This window comes from Phacochoerus africanus, chromosome 1 (genome assembly GCF_016906955.1).
Source record: "Phacochoerus africanus isolate WHEZ1 chromosome 1, ROS_Pafr_v1, whole genome shotgun sequence".
In the NCBI taxonomy this organism is placed as follows: Eukaryota; Metazoa; Chordata; class Mammalia; order Artiodactyla; family Suidae; genus Phacochoerus; species Phacochoerus africanus.
The window spans coordinates 202,225,395-202,244,814 of record NC_062544.1 but is presented as its reverse complement, the minus strand read 5'-3'; the positions used below and the strand labels follow the sequence as shown (position 1 = coordinate 202,244,814).

At 46.1% G+C, this 19,420-nt stretch overlaps 1 protein-coding gene across 4 annotated transcripts in view; it reads left to right on the top strand.

Moving 5' to 3' along the window:
* Window positions 1-19,420, top strand: part of ABCC5 (ATP binding cassette subfamily C member 5) — an 88,311-nt gene that overhangs the window by 66,068 nt on the left and 2,823 nt on the right. For all 4 annotated transcript variants that reach the window (XM_047787619.1, XM_047787610.1, XM_047787636.1 and 1 more), the window contains exons 24-29: window positions 747-836; window positions 3,852-4,041; window positions 8,407-8,566; window positions 15,973-16,051; window positions 17,720-17,833; window positions 19,012-19,176. In XM_047787619.1, coding sequence (XP_047643575.1) covers window positions 747-836; window positions 3,852-4,041; window positions 8,407-8,566; window positions 15,973-16,051; window positions 17,720-17,833; window positions 19,012-19,176 — 798 coding nt within the window. The remainder of the gene's footprint in view (window positions 1-746; window positions 837-3,851; window positions 4,042-8,406; window positions 8,567-15,972; window positions 16,052-17,719; window positions 17,834-19,011; window positions 19,177-19,420) is intronic.

The following is a 19,420-nucleotide window of genomic DNA, read 5'->3' as shown; positions in this document are numbered from 1 at the left end:
GAAGTAAATTGAGTAATAATTCAGTCTGTTGTCATCAGAGAGCCCACAGAGATAACTGAAGGAAGAAACCTAACTGTGCAACAGAAGTGTCATGAACACAGAAACAATGCTATACATTTGAAACCCACCAGAGGAACGTTTGGAGCAGATAATAAAAGACCCTGAAAAGTTGTAGCCCCCCCAAAAACAAAAAAACAAACAAACAAAAAACCCACAATGCCACCTGAATTCATTGAGAATTGCCATTGACTGGGGGCTATTAGACATTGTCTTAAATCTTTAGATAATGACACAGTCCCTAGAACCAGCTGCTGCATGTCCCCCGTTGGTTCTTATCACTGAGTTGAGGTCCCTTAGCTGAAGGAGGTTTTCTAGACTTGGCCTGGTGTGTGTTAATAAATTCTCTCTTGGGAGTTCCCGTCGTGGCGCAGTGGTTAACGAATCCAACTAGGAACCATGAGGTTGCAGGTTCGGTCCCTGCCCTTGCTCAGTGGGTTAACGATCCGGCGTTGCCGTGAGCTGTGGTGTAGGTTGCAGACGCGGCTCGGATCCCGCGTTGCTGTGGCTCTGGTGTAGGCCGGTGGCTACAGCTCCGATTCAACCCCTAGCCTGGGAACCTCCATGTGCCGCGGGAGCGGCCCAAGAAATAGCAACAACAACAACAACAAAAGACAAAAGACAAAATAAATAAATAAATAAATAAATAAAAATAAATTCTCTCTTGGGTTTTTATTTCCCATTATCAGTTAACAGGGCTGTTCCAGTTTACCGTCCGGCTGGCATCCGAGACAGAAGCTCGCTTCACCTCAGTGGAGAGGATCAACCACTACATCAAGGTCAGGCTGCTACAGGCCTTTTATTGCGATCTGACTCCTTGGAGCAGTTTTACCCATGTACTGCCTCCAGTGGATGTGCAGGGAGGATGCTTGTTTTCTCTGCTTTGTCTTGTCCCACAGGAGAGGCAGCAGTCTCTCCAGCACAATGGAATGGAGAAGAGAATATCATAAGATTTCCTAAATAGATTTGTGAATTGTGTTTGAGAACTTACCTTCCTCAGCTCATTTCCAAGATGTTCTATATCTCATTAGTTCAGTTAAGCTAATGTAATATTTTTCCTTACACTATTGAAAACTATGTCTTGTTTTTAAATCTTTTATTTATTTATTTTTTTAGGGCTTGCACCCACGGCACATGGAGGTTCCCAGCCTAAGGGTCTAATTGGAGCTACAGCTGCTGGCCTACACCATAGCCACAGCAACAACGGATCCTTAACCCACTGAGCAAGGCCAGGGATGGAACCTGCAATCTCATGGTTCCTAGTGGGATTCGTTTCCGCTGTGCCACGACAGGAAGCCCCTGTTTAAAATCTTAAGAACAAATCTGCATTCATTCTTAACTAGGGATGGCCATCAGAAGCTTTAGGCAAAGCTTAAAGCAAAGACTAACACAGGCCTCATCTCTGGAGATTCTGATCAAGAGGTCTGGGACAGGACCCAGGCTTCTGAACTTTCAGATGCTCCATAGCTAATTTTAAACTGTATTCACAGTTCAAAAACCAGTTAATTTAGTTGCTACTGAGATCATCTAGCTCTTCCCACTTTACCCCAGTAACCCTGCAGTCCTGCCACGGGGCAACGTCTTGCTGGTGTCCTAGTTGGAACTCTGAAAGCAATTTTCTATAGAGAGAAGCAGAGTCCTGAGGAGTTAGGATTCTTGCATTTGGTTAACCTATTTTGTGAACTGCTCAGAGACTATCAGTATTTATATCATCATTTACATGGAAAGAATACATCCCGAGTTCCAACTAGAACATTGAATTACAAACATAGTTTTAAAAAACTCCCCTTTCACTGAGAGCTAGTACATTGTGTAAATTGCATTTTCCAGCAGAGACATGCCTCCCTCATTTGTTTTGGCAATGAACCTCATCAGTCATAGGATATTTCTTAAGCTTATAAATGATTATTATCAGAAAGAATGACAGATAGCTTTCTAATTAATCTGCTAATAGCTATTCTTCATGTTTATACACGAGCCTCTGGGCCTAGTGCTATGGTCTGTAGACAGTTTACATGTGTATGTAAGGGCGTGTAGTCTTTCACTTAGTATCACTGTTGGTGTGAGTCTTGCTGGAGAGGTCAGGGTGTGGTCAGCAATGGTACAGAGTGTACATTGTACAAACCAGTCACATTTCCAAGGGCTGGCTTCCCACTGTCAGTCCCCAACCTGGATGCCCATCCCAACATGGAGGTTTTTTGTTTTTTTTATCCTTTTAGGGTCATACCCACGGCATATGGTGGTTCCCAGGCTAGGGGTCAAATCAGAGCTGTAGCCACCAGCCTACGCCACAGCCACAGCAACATCAGATCTGAGCCAGGTCTGTGACCTACACCACAGCTCACGGCAACGCCGGATCTTTAACCCACTGAGCGAGGTTGGGGATCACACCCAAATCCTCATGGATACTAGTTGGGTTCATTTCCACTGAGCCACAATGGGAACTCCCCAACATGGAGTTTTTTGACTTCAGTTTCTACCCCTCATGCCAGAGCACTGCAGACTTTGGCCCTTTACTTCCCTATGAGGCTGCAAGCTCCATGACTAGTCACCAGAGTTTTAAAACATTGTGAGATGTGACTATTTATAACAAAAATTACCCAATGGTTACATGAAACAAAGCAATTTATTTTATTTATTTATTTTGTCTTTTAAAGGCTCTACTTTAAAAACCCAAACTGAGGCATATGGAGGTTTCCAGGCTAGGGGTCAAATCAGAGCTTGTAGCCACCAGCCTACACCACAGCTACAGCAATGCCAGATCTAAGCTGAAGCTGTGACCTACACCACAGCTCATGGCAACACCAGATCCTTAACCCACTGAGCGAGGCCAGGGATCATCAAACCTGCATTCTCATGAATGCTAGTCAAATTCGTTTCCACTGAGCCATGTCGGATACTCCTTAAACACAGCATTTTAAGGCTGGAATGGATTTCCACTATCATCTAATGCAGTCCCCACAACTTGCAGATGAGAAACTAAGACCTGGAGTGAAGACGAATCCTATCCAGGTCACGTAGCTGTTCGTATTGAAGTTGGGACTAGAGTTGCTCAGGCTGCCTGATTAAATGTTCAATACATGTTGGTTTCCCTCCTTTGGGCTTAGGCCAGTGATTTTCAAATGATGGTATTCCATTTCAAGTGGAGTATTTTCAAAGAATTGTAATAAAAACTGCTATGGTTGAAGAGAAGTGGAAAGCCCTAGCTCCACCTTGGCCTCCAAAGGAGTGTTATGGAAGAATTCCTTAAGACAGAGGCAGTTTGAAAACCCCTGCCCTCCCTGAGCTGCTGCCTAGGAGCTGTTGTAAACTGTGAAGTGCAGTTTGCACTCTGACTGTCTAGCTTAGAGGCCATAAGCATTCACTGCCAGAGGACTCTTTCAAAACAAGGGGGCAGGGCTGCAGCTGCCTCCACATGTTTGGTACAGATGTGCTGTTTTTTGTTTTTGTTTTTGTCTTTTTTCCTTTTCTAGGGCCGCTCCCGCAGCATATGGAGGTTCCCAGGCTAGGGGTCGAATTGGAGCTGTAACCGCCGGCCTACGCCAGAGCCACAGCAACACGGGATCCGAGCCTCATCTGTGACCTACACCACAGCTCACAGCAAAGCTGGATCGTTAACCCACTGAGCAAGGGCAGGGACTGAACCCGCAACCTCATGGTTCCTAGTCAGATTCGTTAACCACTGAGCCACAATGGGAACTCCCAGATGTGCTGGTTGTACTTCCCTGTGACAAAGTCTTACAGCTCCCCCAGAATCCGTAGTCAGTCTGAACTGGCCATTTCTCTCTCCCCAGACTCTCTCTTTGGAAGCACCTGCCAGAATTAAGAACAAGGCTCCCTCCCCTGACTGGCCCCAGGAAGGAGAGGTGACCTTTGAGAATGCAGAGATGAGGTACCAAGAAAATCTCCCCCTGGTTCTGAAGAAAGTGTCCTTCACCATCAAACCCAAGGAGAAGATTGGCATCGTGGGACGGACGGGATCGGGTAAGGATCTCTTCTCTGGAGGTCAGTTGAACCTACCAGAGTCAAGTTTGGCCCATGATTTGCTGTTTACTATCACTCTAATCCCTTCAAACCAGATTCTGGTTAGATGAGCAATTCGTGTCTCAGGTCTCTGAAACCACTTGTTGAGGCTTATTGTCAACCCTGCTTTCATAACCTTTCATGATTTTTCTAAGCATAAAACCATACATTCTCGATGCGGAACACTTGGAATATAGAGCAAAAGTACAAGGGAGAAACACCCATAACCCCACCACCCAGCGATTTCTCGCATTTTGGTGACTATATTGTTAGGCTTTTTCTGTCAACCAATGGGTTCATAAAAATCAGGTCATTTTATACACACTGCTTCATGGTCTGCTTTTAAAACTACCAGATGTTTTTCAAGTCAATTGATATTCTATGACATGATTTCTCTGCAGCCTGATATAAAATTCCGTTTTATGGATGCTCTGTCATTTATATGAACTCAGCTCCAATTATAGGACATGGAGGTTGTTGTCAGAGTCTCACTATTACAAATAGCACTGCAGTGAACATCCTATTTCTGTGATGTCAAAATATACAAAAAAGTTAAGGTCTTTGTGATGTATCGCCAGTTTAGCCTTATGCTTATCAGAAACCAACACAGATCTAAAAAAAGGAACCTATGTTTCTTTGAAGATGGAAATTACTTTCTTGATCTGACAGAGATTAGACCGTTGTTTTAGTTCATTTCATTCTTATTCTTAGAAGTATGTTACTATATGCCCCTTAGATATTTGGAGTCAAGACTTGACTCATGTGTTTCTTTCCTTCCTAAATAACATTTCAAACATTGTCTTGTCTTCTTTCACTAATTTGTTTACCTTTGTGTAAAAGGTCTCTTGAGTCACTTCTCATTAGCTTTCTGGGCTCCGTGCTTCCTTGGCACCAAAACTCTTTTAGCTTCTTTTCTTGCTCCTAAAAAAGAAAAAAAAAAAAAGGCTTTTTCTGGCCAATTTGCTTTAAAGAACCTGCTAAGAAGAAAAGAAAAAGCCATTTCCTGCTTCCTCTTTGGACGAATTACTTCATGTCACCACAAGATACTGCCTCTAGGGTTTTACACTGGAAAGAGAATGCCCAGCCGAGGATGGCGACTGTCCCCAGGCTCTTACTTTGCTCTCTCCCTGATTCCGCTCTGCTGCATTGGCTCCCAGGGGTGCACTACTCTCCTGAAAGCCCTGACTGGCCTCCCTTCCTGTGATTTCCCTTTAACATGGGTAAGACAGATGAAAATTTTCTCCAAGATTTTATTGACCCATAAGCAGTTATAGAAGAGGCATAAATAGAAAAATAAAATAATTATAAATAGCCCAACTCACAAAGTCTAAACTCTAATCCTAAGAAGCGTCTTCCGAGACTTATGGAACCCTGACTCTGCCATGGTTGTAGCCACTGTGAGGACATCATTGCCCTTTTTTATTTTATTTTATTTTATTTTTTGTTTTTTTTTTTTGGTCTTTTGTAGAGCCGTACCTGTGGCATATGGAGGTTCCCAGGCTAGGGGTCTAATCGGAGCTGTAGCCACTGGCCTTTGCCAGAGCCACAGCAACGCAGGATCCAAGCTCTGTCTGCGACCTACACCACATCTCATGGCAACACCAGATCCTTAACCCACTGAGCAAGGCCAGGGATCGAACCCACAACCTCCTGGTTCCTAGTTGGATCTGTTAACCACCGAACCACGACAGGAACTCCCATTGCCCTTTTTTACACCACATTCCATCAGTACACAGATAGTCTAGCTTCAGATCTTTTATTGAAGAGGAACAACTTAATCCCTTTATTTGGGCACCATTCTTTCCTTAGCTTAGACCTTGAACCACAGGTCCAGAGTCTCTACTTCCTTCTTTGTACCTGAATGAGGGACCACTAACCAAACCCCCCAATCCTGAAGAAACCAGTTCACTTCTAGGAGGAGAGGACCCATCAAGACTGTCCTGCTATGTGGACTCAGGGTTCCCAACTTGTTTCCGGTAGATGGACCCTCGGAGTTCCCATAGGTTGCTTGACAGGGGTTACATCTCAATGACAAGGATGTGGCTACAGTTGCCAGGGTGAGGCAGGGTATTTATAACCTCATTCACTGCTGAATGGACACAGTCACAAGGCCTTCATGGGAGGGTTTCCAGAACATCGAGGCAGAGGAGGGAAGGAGGGTCAAGAACCAGGAAAACTCCTGTGAAATTGGATTGTGATGATCATTATACAACTACAGATGTGATAAATTCATTTAGTAATTTAAAATAAATAGGAGTTCCCGTTGTGGCGCGGTAGTTAATGAATCCGACTAGGAGCCATGAGGTTGCGGGTTCGGTCCCTGCCCTTGCTTAATGGGTTAACATCCGTCGTTGCCGTGAGCTGTGATGTAGGTTGCAGACGCAGCTCGGATCCTGCGTTACTGTGGCTCTGGCGTAGGCCTGTGGCTACAGCTCCGATTGGACCCCTAGCCTGGGAACCTCCATATGCCATGGGAGCGGCCCAAGAAATAGCAAAAAGACAAAATAAATAAAAAATAATAAATAAATAAATAAATAAGAACCAGAAAAACAGGTATAACAGCTAACAACTTGCTGTTCTACGTCTCAACTATGGGTCTGAATTGGAGTTCCCTTCATGGCGCAGTAGTAGTGGCGCAACAAACCCAACTGGTATCCATGAGAATGTGGGTTCAATCCCTGGCCTCGATCCGTGGGTTAATCCAGTGTTGGCATGAGCTGTGGTGTAGATCACAGACACGGCTCAGATCTGGCATTGCTGTGGCTACAGTGTAGGCCGGCAGCTGCAGCTCTGATTCAACTCCGAGCCTGGGAACTTCCATATGCCACAGAGGTGGCCCTAAAAAGCAAAATAATAATAATAATAATAAAATAAAATAAAAAAATAAACTATGGATCTGATTGAAGAAAGAAAGACAAGACTATGTCAAACCTTCTTTTTGGTAAAGCACTGAGCTTTTTAAATGTTTATATTTTTTTGACACAGTAGTTTCAATTCTGAAAATCCGTTGCAGGGAAATCGTGTGAGGTAGGAGCAGTTTGAGCACTGAACTGTATGCCGTAGTGTGGTTCTAGTAACTTTAGGGAACTGGTTAAATAAGGAAGAGTACCTCCATGTATAGAATTTATTGCAGCCACTGAAACTTTATCTTGAAAAAAGTAATAATATGATTGAGTACTTGCTATGTAATATTAAGTGGAAAAAGCAGTTATTGTATCTCTGGGAGTTCCCGTCGTGGCCCAGTGGTTAATGAATCCGACTAGGAACCATGAGGTTGCGGGTTCGATCCCTGGCCTCACTCAGGCGTTGCTGTGGCTGTGGTGTAGGCCGGTGGTTGCAGCTCCGATTCAACCCCTAGCCTGGGAACCTCCATATGCCTCGGGTGTGGCCCTAGAAAAAGTGAAAAAAGACCAAAAAAAAAATATATATATATATCTCTGGTATGGTCTAAACTCTGAGGAAAAAACTAGAAGGAAATGTATCCCCCCAAAAATGGTAGTGAGATTATGGGAGATTGATGTTATCTGCTTGAATGACTTTTGTAATTTTTAAAATGAAGAGTCAATTAAGAAAAGCTATTCTGTTTATCACTATGATAGGGAACTCATTATTTTATTTCCCCAAACCTGCTTTTTAGTTAATTAATTTATTTTTTGGCCACAACCACAGCACGCAGAAGTTCCCAAGCCAAGGATAGAAGCCCCACCACAGCAGGGACAATACTGGATCCTGAACCCACTAGGCAGCCGGGGAACTCCCAAAACTGCTTTTCTACCACAGTTTCCTATCACGGTAGAGAATCTTCAGCCACTCATTCCCTCAAGCCCAAACCTCCCTCCCTTGTGTGTTTACCTAAGAACTTCTTCCATTTTCTAGCGCTGCCACGCTGATGGGAACCTTATCTTGTTTCTCTCAGCGAGGATAAGGGGACAGCAGAGAGAAAAGACAACTTGTCCTCTGATTTGCCTCTAGCTCCTTGCTCTCTGGTCTCCTCACTTTGACTGAGAAGCATTAAACTGTGGAACCTGTTCCTAAGGTGAAAAGGAGGCAGTTTTCCGTTTCACTCCTGGGAGGCTGTCACGTCCCTCCTACTCCTCGGGCTGGAGCTATGTGATGTAAATGTGTATGCTTGGCAGCTCAGGAAGGTCCATGGCTTTTCTTTTTGTGTGTCTGGCTATCATTTTAGACATTATCTGAGTTAATCCATCAAAATAATGATTGAACAGAAATGGAAAAATAGGTGATTTTGCCCTGAGAATAAACCAGTTTTGTCTTCACAGAGGTTGCTAACTGAACAGCTTGTCTGCCTGTCTTCTGACTCATCAGGAAAGTCCTCTCTGGGGATGGCCCTCTTCCGCCTGGTGGAGTTATCTGGAGGCTGCATCAAGATCGACGGCGTGAGAATCAGTGACATTGGCCTGGCTGACCTCCGGAGCAAACTCTCCATCATTCCCCAAGAGCCAGTGCTGTTCAGTGGCACCGTCAGGTGAGGACCTTGGCACCCACGTGCTTCGGGCTGCATTTGCAGGCCAGGCGGGCCTCTTAGATCCTCCATCAGGGACTGAGCTCTGGAGGCTTCTGGTCTTCTGTTCTCCCATGACACTGTGTGCTCCCTGTTGCAGAAGGGGCAGCTCCGCTGTGCGAGCCGCCTCACTGACTACACTGGGCCCAGAGGCCCTGCAGCGTGGTGGTAAGAAAATGGGCACTAAAACCTGTTGTTTTAGTTCATACAGATTTTATACAAGCACAGGGGTTGGCAAATGGTGAGCACTTAGTCAATGATAGTGCTTTCATCAGCCTCAGCACCGTCATCCTCCATCTTTCTTACTCCACACTGTCATCTCTTCTGGGTGCATTCAGAGTCCCCTTCTGACGATGGTCTATAGGCATGATTACTGCTCACGTTTTTTCATTTCTCAGCATCTTCCCCCACTTTTGGTACTTACTCTGGAATAATGCTTCTCTCTGCAATCTGCCAGCTGGCTAAAGATAAAATTTCCCTTCTTGACCCATTAAGACAGTAACTGAGAAGGAAATGCATTTAATCCCATGATCTTTTCCTGTGCTTTGTCCTACCTTTAACCTTAAGCTTTTGCATCCTAAAAACAATCAGTGTCCATAATTAGTGCCCATTTATATTTGTGTTGCCCCTCTTTCTAAATAAAAACAGCTTTAACTATTTAGTTGACCTAGATAGGACTTTTTTTTTTTTTTTAATCACTCTAAAAGTAATGTTGCCATTTCCCCTTTAGTTTTTAGCAATTTCAAAAAAAAAATTGGTACTACTTTAAATTTCAGATAACCACAGTGTTCAGACTAGTCTTCAAAACTGCCCCCACCCCCTTCTTCAGAAATGGCATTTGAACTCACTTACTCAAGGAGGTTCGGTAGATAAGCTGAATTCTTACCTTCACTGATGTAGGGTCAGCACCCTTGGGGTTGTTTACTTTGGCATTTCTCTAAAATGCTAATGAATTAGGACAGCACATACTGGACCTGTTGTTGATAATAAGTCATCCCCTTTGGGTACTGAGATAACAAGGTCAAATAAGCAACCTCAGGAGAGAATTAGAATTTATTGAAGACTCAGGTCTAAAATTAGGAAATTGAGAGGCGTTGCCAAATCTCTTCCTTCCCATAAATCTCTCTATTTTTAGATGCCACAGGAACACCTTTGGGAATAAAAATGGCCTTGTAATTTTTGGCTCAGGACAAAAGAACCATATTGTTCTTAATTTTTAAAATCATCATTTGGAAGAGAACTGGGAAGTAAGGCATGTTAAGCTTCAGACTTTCCTTGAATATACCACCACCAAGAAGCCACAGTGTTCATTTCAAAACTTTACACCACTTCATTTGGGTCTGTGACTCGGGCATCTGGAGTTAATGGTTAAGGATTGATCTGCTGGCTGCTGTTTGTGGAACATCGTGGAAGCACTGCCTTGGTGGGAGTTGGGGCCATTTATCATCAACTCCAGAGACATGTTACCACTTGATGGACAGACTCAGTGGTCCATGTGCTGCTGCCTTGAGTTTTTGGTGCTTGAGCTCTGACTGCTATTTGGTTTGGTCAGCTGTGCAAACCTAGGAAATCCTAAGTTTCATTTTCTGCCACCTGTATTTTTGACTTTTTAAGTCAGTAGTAGACCCTGAGGACAGATTAAACCCCAGACCTTCTCTCTTTCCTTCATCCTCTCAGGTTTTTCATAGACCCCAAAGCATATCCAGCTCTTGGTGTTCTTTTGCTTTTCTTAGAAAATTAGAGGGCCGGAGTTCCCATCGTGGCTCAGCGGAAATGAATCTGACTAGCATCCATGGGAACACAGGTTCGATCCCTGGCCTCACTCAGTGGGTTAAGGATCTGGCATTGCTGTGAGCTGTGGTGTAGGTTGCAGACATGGCTCGGTTCCCGTGTTGCTGTGGCTCTCGTGTAGGCCAGCTTCTGCAGCTCCGATTCAGCCCCTAGCCTGGGAACCTCCATATGCTGTGGGTGTGGCCCTAAAAAGATTTTTAAAAAAGAAAAAAAATTGGAAGGCCAATAATGCATTTACCGAGGTGAGAGCAGGCTAGATCAGTGGCTTCCTCGGCTCCCCCTAGAGACTTCAATGGAAACTGTTTCTCTGCTGCCCTGAACCAGCTTTGGGGCTCGGTGCGCCTTCTCCAAGGAGAAACCAACATGCAGTCAGGACATACTAGGAACTCTAAGAGAGAAATTGAGGTAAATCCCAAATCAAACAAAACTCAGAAAATTTCACAAGATAAAATCTCTGAATTGTTCTTCATACACATATAATCCAAATTATAGAGCAGATTGCTTGGGGACACTCCCCTCCCTAGATACCAGAATCTCAGTCCATTCCAGTAGCTGCATCCAGCTCTCCCTCACGCAGCTGTCTGGGTTTGAGGCATGGGGCCTGTGTTTCTCTGACCAGTCCCCTTCCTCTGCCTTTGGCCCTCATGGTTGGCTCCAAGAAGAAAGGTCTCTTCTCACCCCCCCCCAAACACTTTCGCTGGCCTTCCCTCTTGTGTGGTCCTGGCAGTATTTTTCTTTCCCCAGAGGGCCAGCGCTTCCTGGTCTCCGGAAGCCTGTCTCTTGCCTCTGCCCTAACCAGCCCCTCCTTGAGTCTTTTCATCTTTGTGGACTGTCTGCAGCCTGGCGTTGCCAGTGGTTAATTGGCTGCTCAGTGAGACTAGTCCTCAGCTGTCACTCTAGTGTGTCTCTGAGTCTCAGTTTCCCTGGGGGGGAGGAGCACCTCTTACCACCTGGAGCAGCTCTGCCTGAAGTGTTGTTCTCATCTCTTCCTGGTCAGGTGCCCTCTCTCCTTTTCTATCTGCCCATTACATTTAAAAAACAAAAAACAGGGAGTTCCCATCGTGGCGCAGTGGTTGACGAATCCGACTAGGAACCATGAGGTTGCGGGTTCGATCCCTGCCCTTGCTCAGTGGGTTAACTATCCGGCGTTGCCGTGAGCTGTGGTGTAGGTCGCAGACACGGCTCGGATCCCACGTTGCTGTGGCTCTGGTGTAGGCCAATGGCTATAGCTCCGATTCGACCCCTAGCCTGGGAACCTCCATATGCCGTGGAGCGGCCCAAAGAAATAGCAAAAAGACAAAAAAAAAAAAAAAAAACCCAAAAACCAAAGAACAAAAAACTTGTGAGGAACATCTCAAGCTCTCAACTCAAAATCACAGCAAAAACAACTGAGCCCACAGCTGACCTGTTCTGCTTTGGTTCACTGTGCTCTCAAACACCTTCAGGCAGAAGCACCTAACATGGCGTTCTCATCATGGCTCAGTGGTTAACGAATCCAACTAGGAACCAAGAGGTTGCAGGTTCGATCCTTGCCCTTGCTCAATGAGTTAAGGATCCGGCGTTGCCGAGAGCTGTGGTGTAGGTCGCAGACGCTGCTCGGATCTGGCATTGCTGTGGCTGTGGTGTAGGCTGGCGGCTACAGCTCCGATTAGACCCCTAGCCTGGGAACCTCCATGTGCTGCAGGTGCGGCCCTCAAAAAGACAAAAAAATAATAAAATAAAAAAACACTTCCTAGACTAAGTCTAGAGGAACTATCTACACATTTATGACATGGAAAACCAACATCAGGGACCCCTCAGTCTCTTGTAAAGGACTCAACTCAGTAGAGGTGGGAGGAATCTGACCAAGTGGTAAAATCTAAACCTAGAATTACACAGTCCTTCCAGGAAGAGGCAGAGAAGGGAAAGATGTACGTAGGAGGTGATGGGCTAAACCAGAAATCCAGAAAGTGGGGTATCGAGCCAGATGGCAGTTTATCAAGTTATCTGTGCTGGGAATTCCAGCCTTAGGGAATATGGATTTTCCACAGGCAAATAGATCAAAGCAGAGGAGACAAGGCAGTGTTCACAGAGACCCAGGAGGGCATATATTCATAGTCAGGGAGCTCAGGGATAGAACCAGAGCAAGGTGGGGGCCCAAACCTTGGGAGCCTTGGAGGCTGTCAAAGTGGGAAGTCAGGCACGTGGAAGATATTGGAACTGAATGACCATAGCTGGATGATGAGGGGGATTTGAGCTCAAGAGGAGTGTCCACTGACTCTAAGGGGGACCCATAGTTAGAGCAGGATGCACGGTCAGAGCAGCCTAGCACCAAACCACATGCGGACTGACTTCGGATCCTACCCGAGGTCAGTGGTGATTTCTTGTGGTGGGTAGAGGCTGTTCTCCAGCCTGCAGTCCTGTGGCTCAGCCAAATAGAGACCAAGGTAGAGGGTTGGAAGCAGGAGACCAGACAAAGCAGGACAGGACCCCCGTTTGGAACCAATGATGATTTCCCATGGGGTGGGGCGCCCTTTCTTTCTGAGTTAGTTAAGGACTTCCAAAAGCCTCTTGTAAAGAGCTCCGAGGGAATTGTTTTAAGAAAAAGAGAGGGCCTGTTGTGGCTCAGTAGGTTAAGAACCTGACTAAGTATCCATGAGGACGAGGATTTGATCCCTAGCCTAGCTCAGTGGAGTAAGGATCCAGAGTTGCTCTGGCTGTGGTGTGGGCCAGCAGGTGCAACTCTGATTCTACCACTAGCCCAGGAACTTCCATGTGCCGCAGGTGCTGCCCTAAGAAGAAAAATGAGAGGGGAGTTACCTGGTGGTCTAGTGGTTAGGACTTGTCACTTTCATCACAGTGGCCCGGGTGCAATCCCTGGTCTGGGAACTGAGATCCCACATCAAGCCTCTGCACGCCGCAGCCAAAAAAAAAAAGAGAGAGAGAGAGAGAGAGAATGAGAACCCTGAAAGTTATGGTTCAAAAGCGAGACTCCTGCTGTGACCCCCAAGTTGAGGAACTCTCTGTGAAGTATAAGGAGGTCCTTATTAGAACGCACAAAAGGAGTGAATGTTTTATTGTGAAAACCTGCATTACCGTCTGGATAAATGTCACTCGGAGGATTGTCTTGCTAATCTTGCCCCATGAGAATTCCCACCAGTCTGTATTAAATGGGGCAAAAGCATAAGATTAACCTTTGATCCTTCAAACTTGGGATGTCGTACACAGGGGTCAGTCTGTCCCCAGTCTGTTGGTGTTTCAGTGTGGAAGGTTCCCCTAAAGGCAGCAGGAGGGTGAGCCACAAACACAGATCTCATCAGCCCTGAGGAATGTGCAGGCAGACTCCGGAGTATTAGAGAGACAGGGAAGATCAGGTGTTTTCAGAGTCTCTTGGTTTTGACTTTTTGGTTAGAAACAGCTGGGCTTCTCCTTGGATCTAGCCTGTGCTCTGCCACTGCAGCTTTAGATCATCATTTGTTACCTGCAAGGGCTCTTCCTGGATGGCGAGCTGCAGAGATCAGCCTTCCCCATCCAGACCTTTCACAGCTAGGACTTTGCATCAGAACTATTCTGGATCCTAGTATTTAGGATCCTGGGGTCATTGTGTCCATTTGGAAAATGCACTGAATATATGAGTCAGCATCACCAAGCATTGCAACCATGCATCTAAGGTGACTGCATGTCCCCTGTCAGTTTAACAGCTACCAGCTACCGAGTGACTGCCGTGTTCCAGGCGCATCTCTACCTACCAAGTCGTGTGACTGCATCCCCATTTTACAAATGAGGAAACTGAGGCCTAACTTGCTCAAGGTCATGTGGATGGTAGGAGGCGGAGCAGGAATCTGAGCCCAGTCAGCCTGGGTCCGATGTGCACACACTCTTCCTCCACTGCACTGCTCTCTGCCTCTGTGACACTTAGGTTGTGACATACTAATGTCTCTTACCAGGAACTCAAATAAGGATGGGAGGAGTAAGTTCTTTTATTCTTACAAAAATACTGGACAGTGCGAATAGGCTACAATGGTGAATAAGATCCAGATAAGGATCCTAAGTGAACAGAGTTATGAGTGCCATGATAAGGGTGAGACCCCAGATAAGGGTCTGGACCCTAATCCAGACTTGAAGGGCCAGGAGATACTTCTTGAAGACAGCATGTGAGTTGGGAGATGAAGGACAGGAAGGAATCATGGCCAAGGAGTAAGAACAGTGATGATAATAACAGAACAGTGGTGAAAGTCCCATACACAGTGCCAGGCCTGCAGCAGGTGCTGCCATAAGTATTTGCACACGTGAGATGTCATCCCATGGGGACCTTTTGAGGAGGCGCCCTACAACCCCTGTCTTACACTTGAGGGAATGAAGCCTGAAGCCTAGAGTTGTTAGGCTAACTTAGGCAGGGTTGCGCAGTTGTCACTGATAGAACCTGTCTGTGTAGGCATCAGGCAGGCTGGCTGCGAAGTCCTTGCTTTTTATGGGTGCCTCTCAAGTAGAAGGGTGCAGAGAGGTCGCATGTTCCAAGTGCAGGGGGGTGCACCTGTGCGAAGGGGCGCAAGAGAGCGGAGCTGGTTAGAGAGCTTCCCCGGGAGTTCAGAGATGGCCCCAAGGACCCAAGCGAGGTGTGTGCCAGCCTGCGCTTCCTCCTCTCAGAATTCTGTGCTAACGACCTTGCATTGTTCTGCCCCTGATTAGTCATCTCAGATGTGGAGACAGGTGTGGATCAGACCTAAGGTTCTCCCGAAGATTTTTCTGTTTCCCATATGCCAAGCATAATTTATGAGCAAAGCCCAAATTATACCTCATATCTTTCAGCTTTCGAAATGTGATATTTAGATCAAGATACCCTGACATAATGCAGTGGCTCAATTTCCACTCAGTAGCTATTTCACCACCACCTGTTCACCCTCATCCTCCCTGACAAAGAGCTTTTTCTCCAGTCTTTAATACTTCCAGAAACGTCTGGTCCTATTCTTTTGGTGTTAATCTCGATGTCCTTAACTTGGGTAGATACCATTGGTACAGCAAGCAAGAATAATCGCAAACTGGTTTGGGAGGAGGACCAGTCAAACCCTTCTTCTTTGTTCTTTGTGCTCTCCTTTCTCCTCTGCCTCTGCTGGATTGGCTCCTTTCCCAGTCAGCTAGCTGTCAAGTCCCCTGCTAAGGGCGTTTTTCTAAGCGTAAATGTAAAGAGAGATGTATTTTAACATGTATGTGCACAGAAGAAAATTGAGAAGGGTATGTGCCAAAAGGCTCACAGGGTTTGCTTCTGAGGGTGTGATTAGAGGTGATTGAACATATATCGGTTTGGGGGTTTTGTTTCGAAGCCTCTAGTTCCTAATTTTTCTGTAACTAACTTGTTATCGTTCACATAATAAAAATAGCAACATTCTGTGAAGAAGAGAGGGAGGCACAGTCGGTTCTCGGGCACATTCCTGCCCCAGGCAGGCAGCAGCACGCCCTGCCGTCTCACCCTTCACCGGCGGCTGGTTGGAGAGTGAGCCACACGTGACTGGAAGGGATTGGAACCCCCATTTGAACCTTTACCACAGACAACCTTTGCAGTATGGTTGGATCCCTAAGAAGTTTATGTTGTTTCTCACTAGATCAAATTTGGATCCCTTCAACCAGTACGCTGAAGACCAGATCTGGGATGCCCTAGAAAGGACACACATGAAAGAATGTGTAAGTAAAGAACTGAGCGGGGAGCTTTGCTGGATTTGCAAGGGTGGTCACTCCACAGCCCGCTCTGGCTGGCCCTGTCCAGCTCAGCCTTTCCCTCCACCTCCAGGATGTCTGTGGAGGAGCACTTTAGAGCAGGGCTTCCCAGGCATGTCAGAAAGGGCACCAAGGTTGATCTCTCCCAGCTCTGACCCATGCCCATGGTCCTATTTCCCTTTTTACTATCCGTTGATGGAGATGACATTAATGATGACCACTCAGAATTCGGTAATGCTTTTAAACCAAGTGTTGTTTTGTTAATCATAGCAGTACAACATGCTTTTGAAGGATCTGTATATGTGCAAAAGAAATGTGGTTTTTTTTGTCTTTTGTCTTTTCAGGCCCACACCTGTGGCATATGGAAGTTCCCAGGCTAGGGGTCGAATCGGAGCTACAGGTGCCAGCCTACACCACAGCTCATGGCAACGCCAGATCCTTATCCCACTGAGCAAGGCCAGGGATCAAACCCACAACCTCATGGTTCCTAGTCGGATTCGTTTCCACTGCGCCATGACAGGAACTCCCAGAAATGTCATTTATTGAGTCCATAGAGAGCATGGAGTGTGTGTGTGGATCCATCAACCTCTTCTTAGGGTAACCCAGCAGGCTCCCACCAGGGGCCACAGTCTGTAGATACCCCTGGCCTGGAGTAGGGCCTCTTGTGCTCCTGGCTTCCTTCACGCCCAGGATTTTTTGCCCTAATTCAGCTAGGTCAGCTCTGCCTTGATCACTTTTTATTGTGCTTCCTCAGACAATTTCATTCGAAGAATAGGTTCTGTAGCTTACAGAAAGAAAGCTGTAGGAGTTCCTGTTGTGGCGCAGCAGTTAACCAACCCGACTAGGATGCATGAGGTTGCGGGTTTGATCCCTGGCCTCACTCAGTGGGCCAAGGATCCAGCATTGCCATGAGCTGTGGTGTAGGTCGCAGATGTGGCTTGGATCTGGCGTTGCTGAGGCTGTGGTGTAGGCCAGCAGCTACAGCTCCGATTGAACCCCTAGCCTGGCAACCTCCATGAGCTGTGGGTGCGGCCCTAAAAAAGCAAAAATAAAGTAAAATAAAGAGAAAAAAGAAAGAAAGCTGTAGGCCCATGTGGCTGACTTAGGCCTGTGGCTTTGGACTTCTGAGAGTAATTTGGGAAGTTCCCTGGTGATATAGCAGTTAAGGATCTGGCATTGTTACTGCTGTGGCCTGGGTCACTACTATGGGACAGGTTAGATCCTGGGCCCAAGAACTTCTGTGTGCTGCAGGCATGGTCAAAAAAGCAGAAAGAGTAGTATTCTTCATGCCATCTCTCATTGCATGGCCATATTTTCAGAACCAAAAATGACAGGATTTAGGGACATAAAAATATTAGAATGTCCAGGACATTTTGATGCTCTGAGACTAATAGAATAATTTAGCTAAAATATGAAATGGCCCAGAAAATGTGGTCCCACCACACATGATCATCACCCTTGTACCTGCTTTCTAAGTGAGCCAGGTCCTTGGCTACTAATTCTTTCATCTCTTTCAGAATAACTTATTTTTGCCACTGGAGTTGGGATAAAATTTAGTTTCTTCTTTTTTCTTCTTTTTTGCAAAATTTCCTTTTTTTTTCTAACCTTTCTAATCTCGACTTCCTTTCTCCGTAGATTGCTCAGCTACCTCTGAAACTTGAATCCGAAGTGATGGAGAATGGGGATAACTTCTCCGTGGGGGAGCGGCAGCTCTTGTGCATAGCTAGAGCCCTGCTCCGTCACTGTAAGGTAAGGCAGGTTGGTGGCTGGCAGGCAAGGGGGACATGGGGAGGCTGCGGAGAAGCACAGGAAGATGGAAGAACAGCCTTTCCCTGGGGCGTGAGGTCCAAAGGCATTCCTGGGTCCAAACCCAGTGGCACTTCTCAAGAGCTTGCCCAGGAGTTCCCATCATGGCTTAGCAGTTAACAAACCTGACTAGCATCCATGAGGACTCGGGTTCCATCCCTGGTCTTGCTTAGTGGGTTCAGGATCTGCTTTTGCCGTGAGCTGTGGTGTAGGTCACAGACACGGCTCGGATCTGGTGCTGCTGTGGCTGTGGTGTAGGCCGGTGGCTGCAGCTCTGATTGGATCCCTAGCCTGGGAACCTCCATAGGCCTTGGGTCCGGCCCTAAAAAGGCCAAAAAAAAAAAAAAAAAAAAAAAAGCTTGCCCAGAGGTGTTTCTAAATTAACACTGACATGATTTAGGTATATGGGTGTTTGTTCTTATGCTTAATTTCCCTGAGCTTTCCATTTCCAAGGACAACTTTGGTTTCTGGCCAGTGAGTAGATGTAGTACTGGAAACCATGGACTTAAAAGATTTTAAAACTGTACAACATATCCAGGTCATCAAATCCAGTCCTCTCATTTTATAAACCAGAAAGGAGAGGTCCAGAAGGATTCCTGTATATGTTCAGAGTCAGTGCAAGTAGGGGTGCATATTTTTTAGATCAATATTTCACATATATCCTTATCAAAGCACACGTGGGTTTGAAATTATATCAATTCTAAGCAAAACAGTATTTTTACTTTTTTTTTTGCCTTTTCTAGGGCTACACCTGTGACATATGGAGGTTCCCAGGCTAGGGGTCTAATTGGAGCTGCAGCCACTGGCCTACGCCAGAGCCACAGCAACACAGGATCCGAGCAGAGCCTGCGACCTACACCACAGCTCACGGCAACACCGGATCCTTAACGCACTGAGCGAGGCCAGGGATCAAACCCGCAACTTCATGATTACTAGTTGGATTCGTTAACCCCTGAGCCACGACGGGAACTCCCAAAACAGTATTTTTACGTATGTGTGTAGCTAATTAGAACAAAACAGTATATGATGTAAAATTCAAATCCTAAAACTACATTTTAGTAAAACCTAGATTAACCAGAATGCCCAAGAAATTGGTTTCTTTCTCTTCTCTCCCCCCACAGATTCTGATCCTAGATGAAGCCACAGCTGCCATGGACACGGAGACAGACTTACTGATCCAAGAGACCATCCGAGAAGCGTTTGCCGACTGCACCATGCTGACGATTGCCCATCGCCTCCATACAGTCCTAGGCTCTGATAGGATTATGGTGCTGGCCCAGGGGCAGGTACTGAGTCCTCAGAGGACCTTGGCTTGACAGGTGGCCTTATCTGGGAGGAGAGCTGGCCCCAGGCAGGATTAGCTGGTAGCTCTTGTCTTGTGGTTCTGAGCATTCAGATAAGCAGCATGGTGACTCTAGTCTGGTTCCTTTGGGGCGGCACTCCCCTCCCCCATCAAGAGACGGGGTTCTCTGTTATTGGGTTCTCCTTTTGCTTTACCACCTGTTCTTTTGTTGCTTATAAACAGGAACA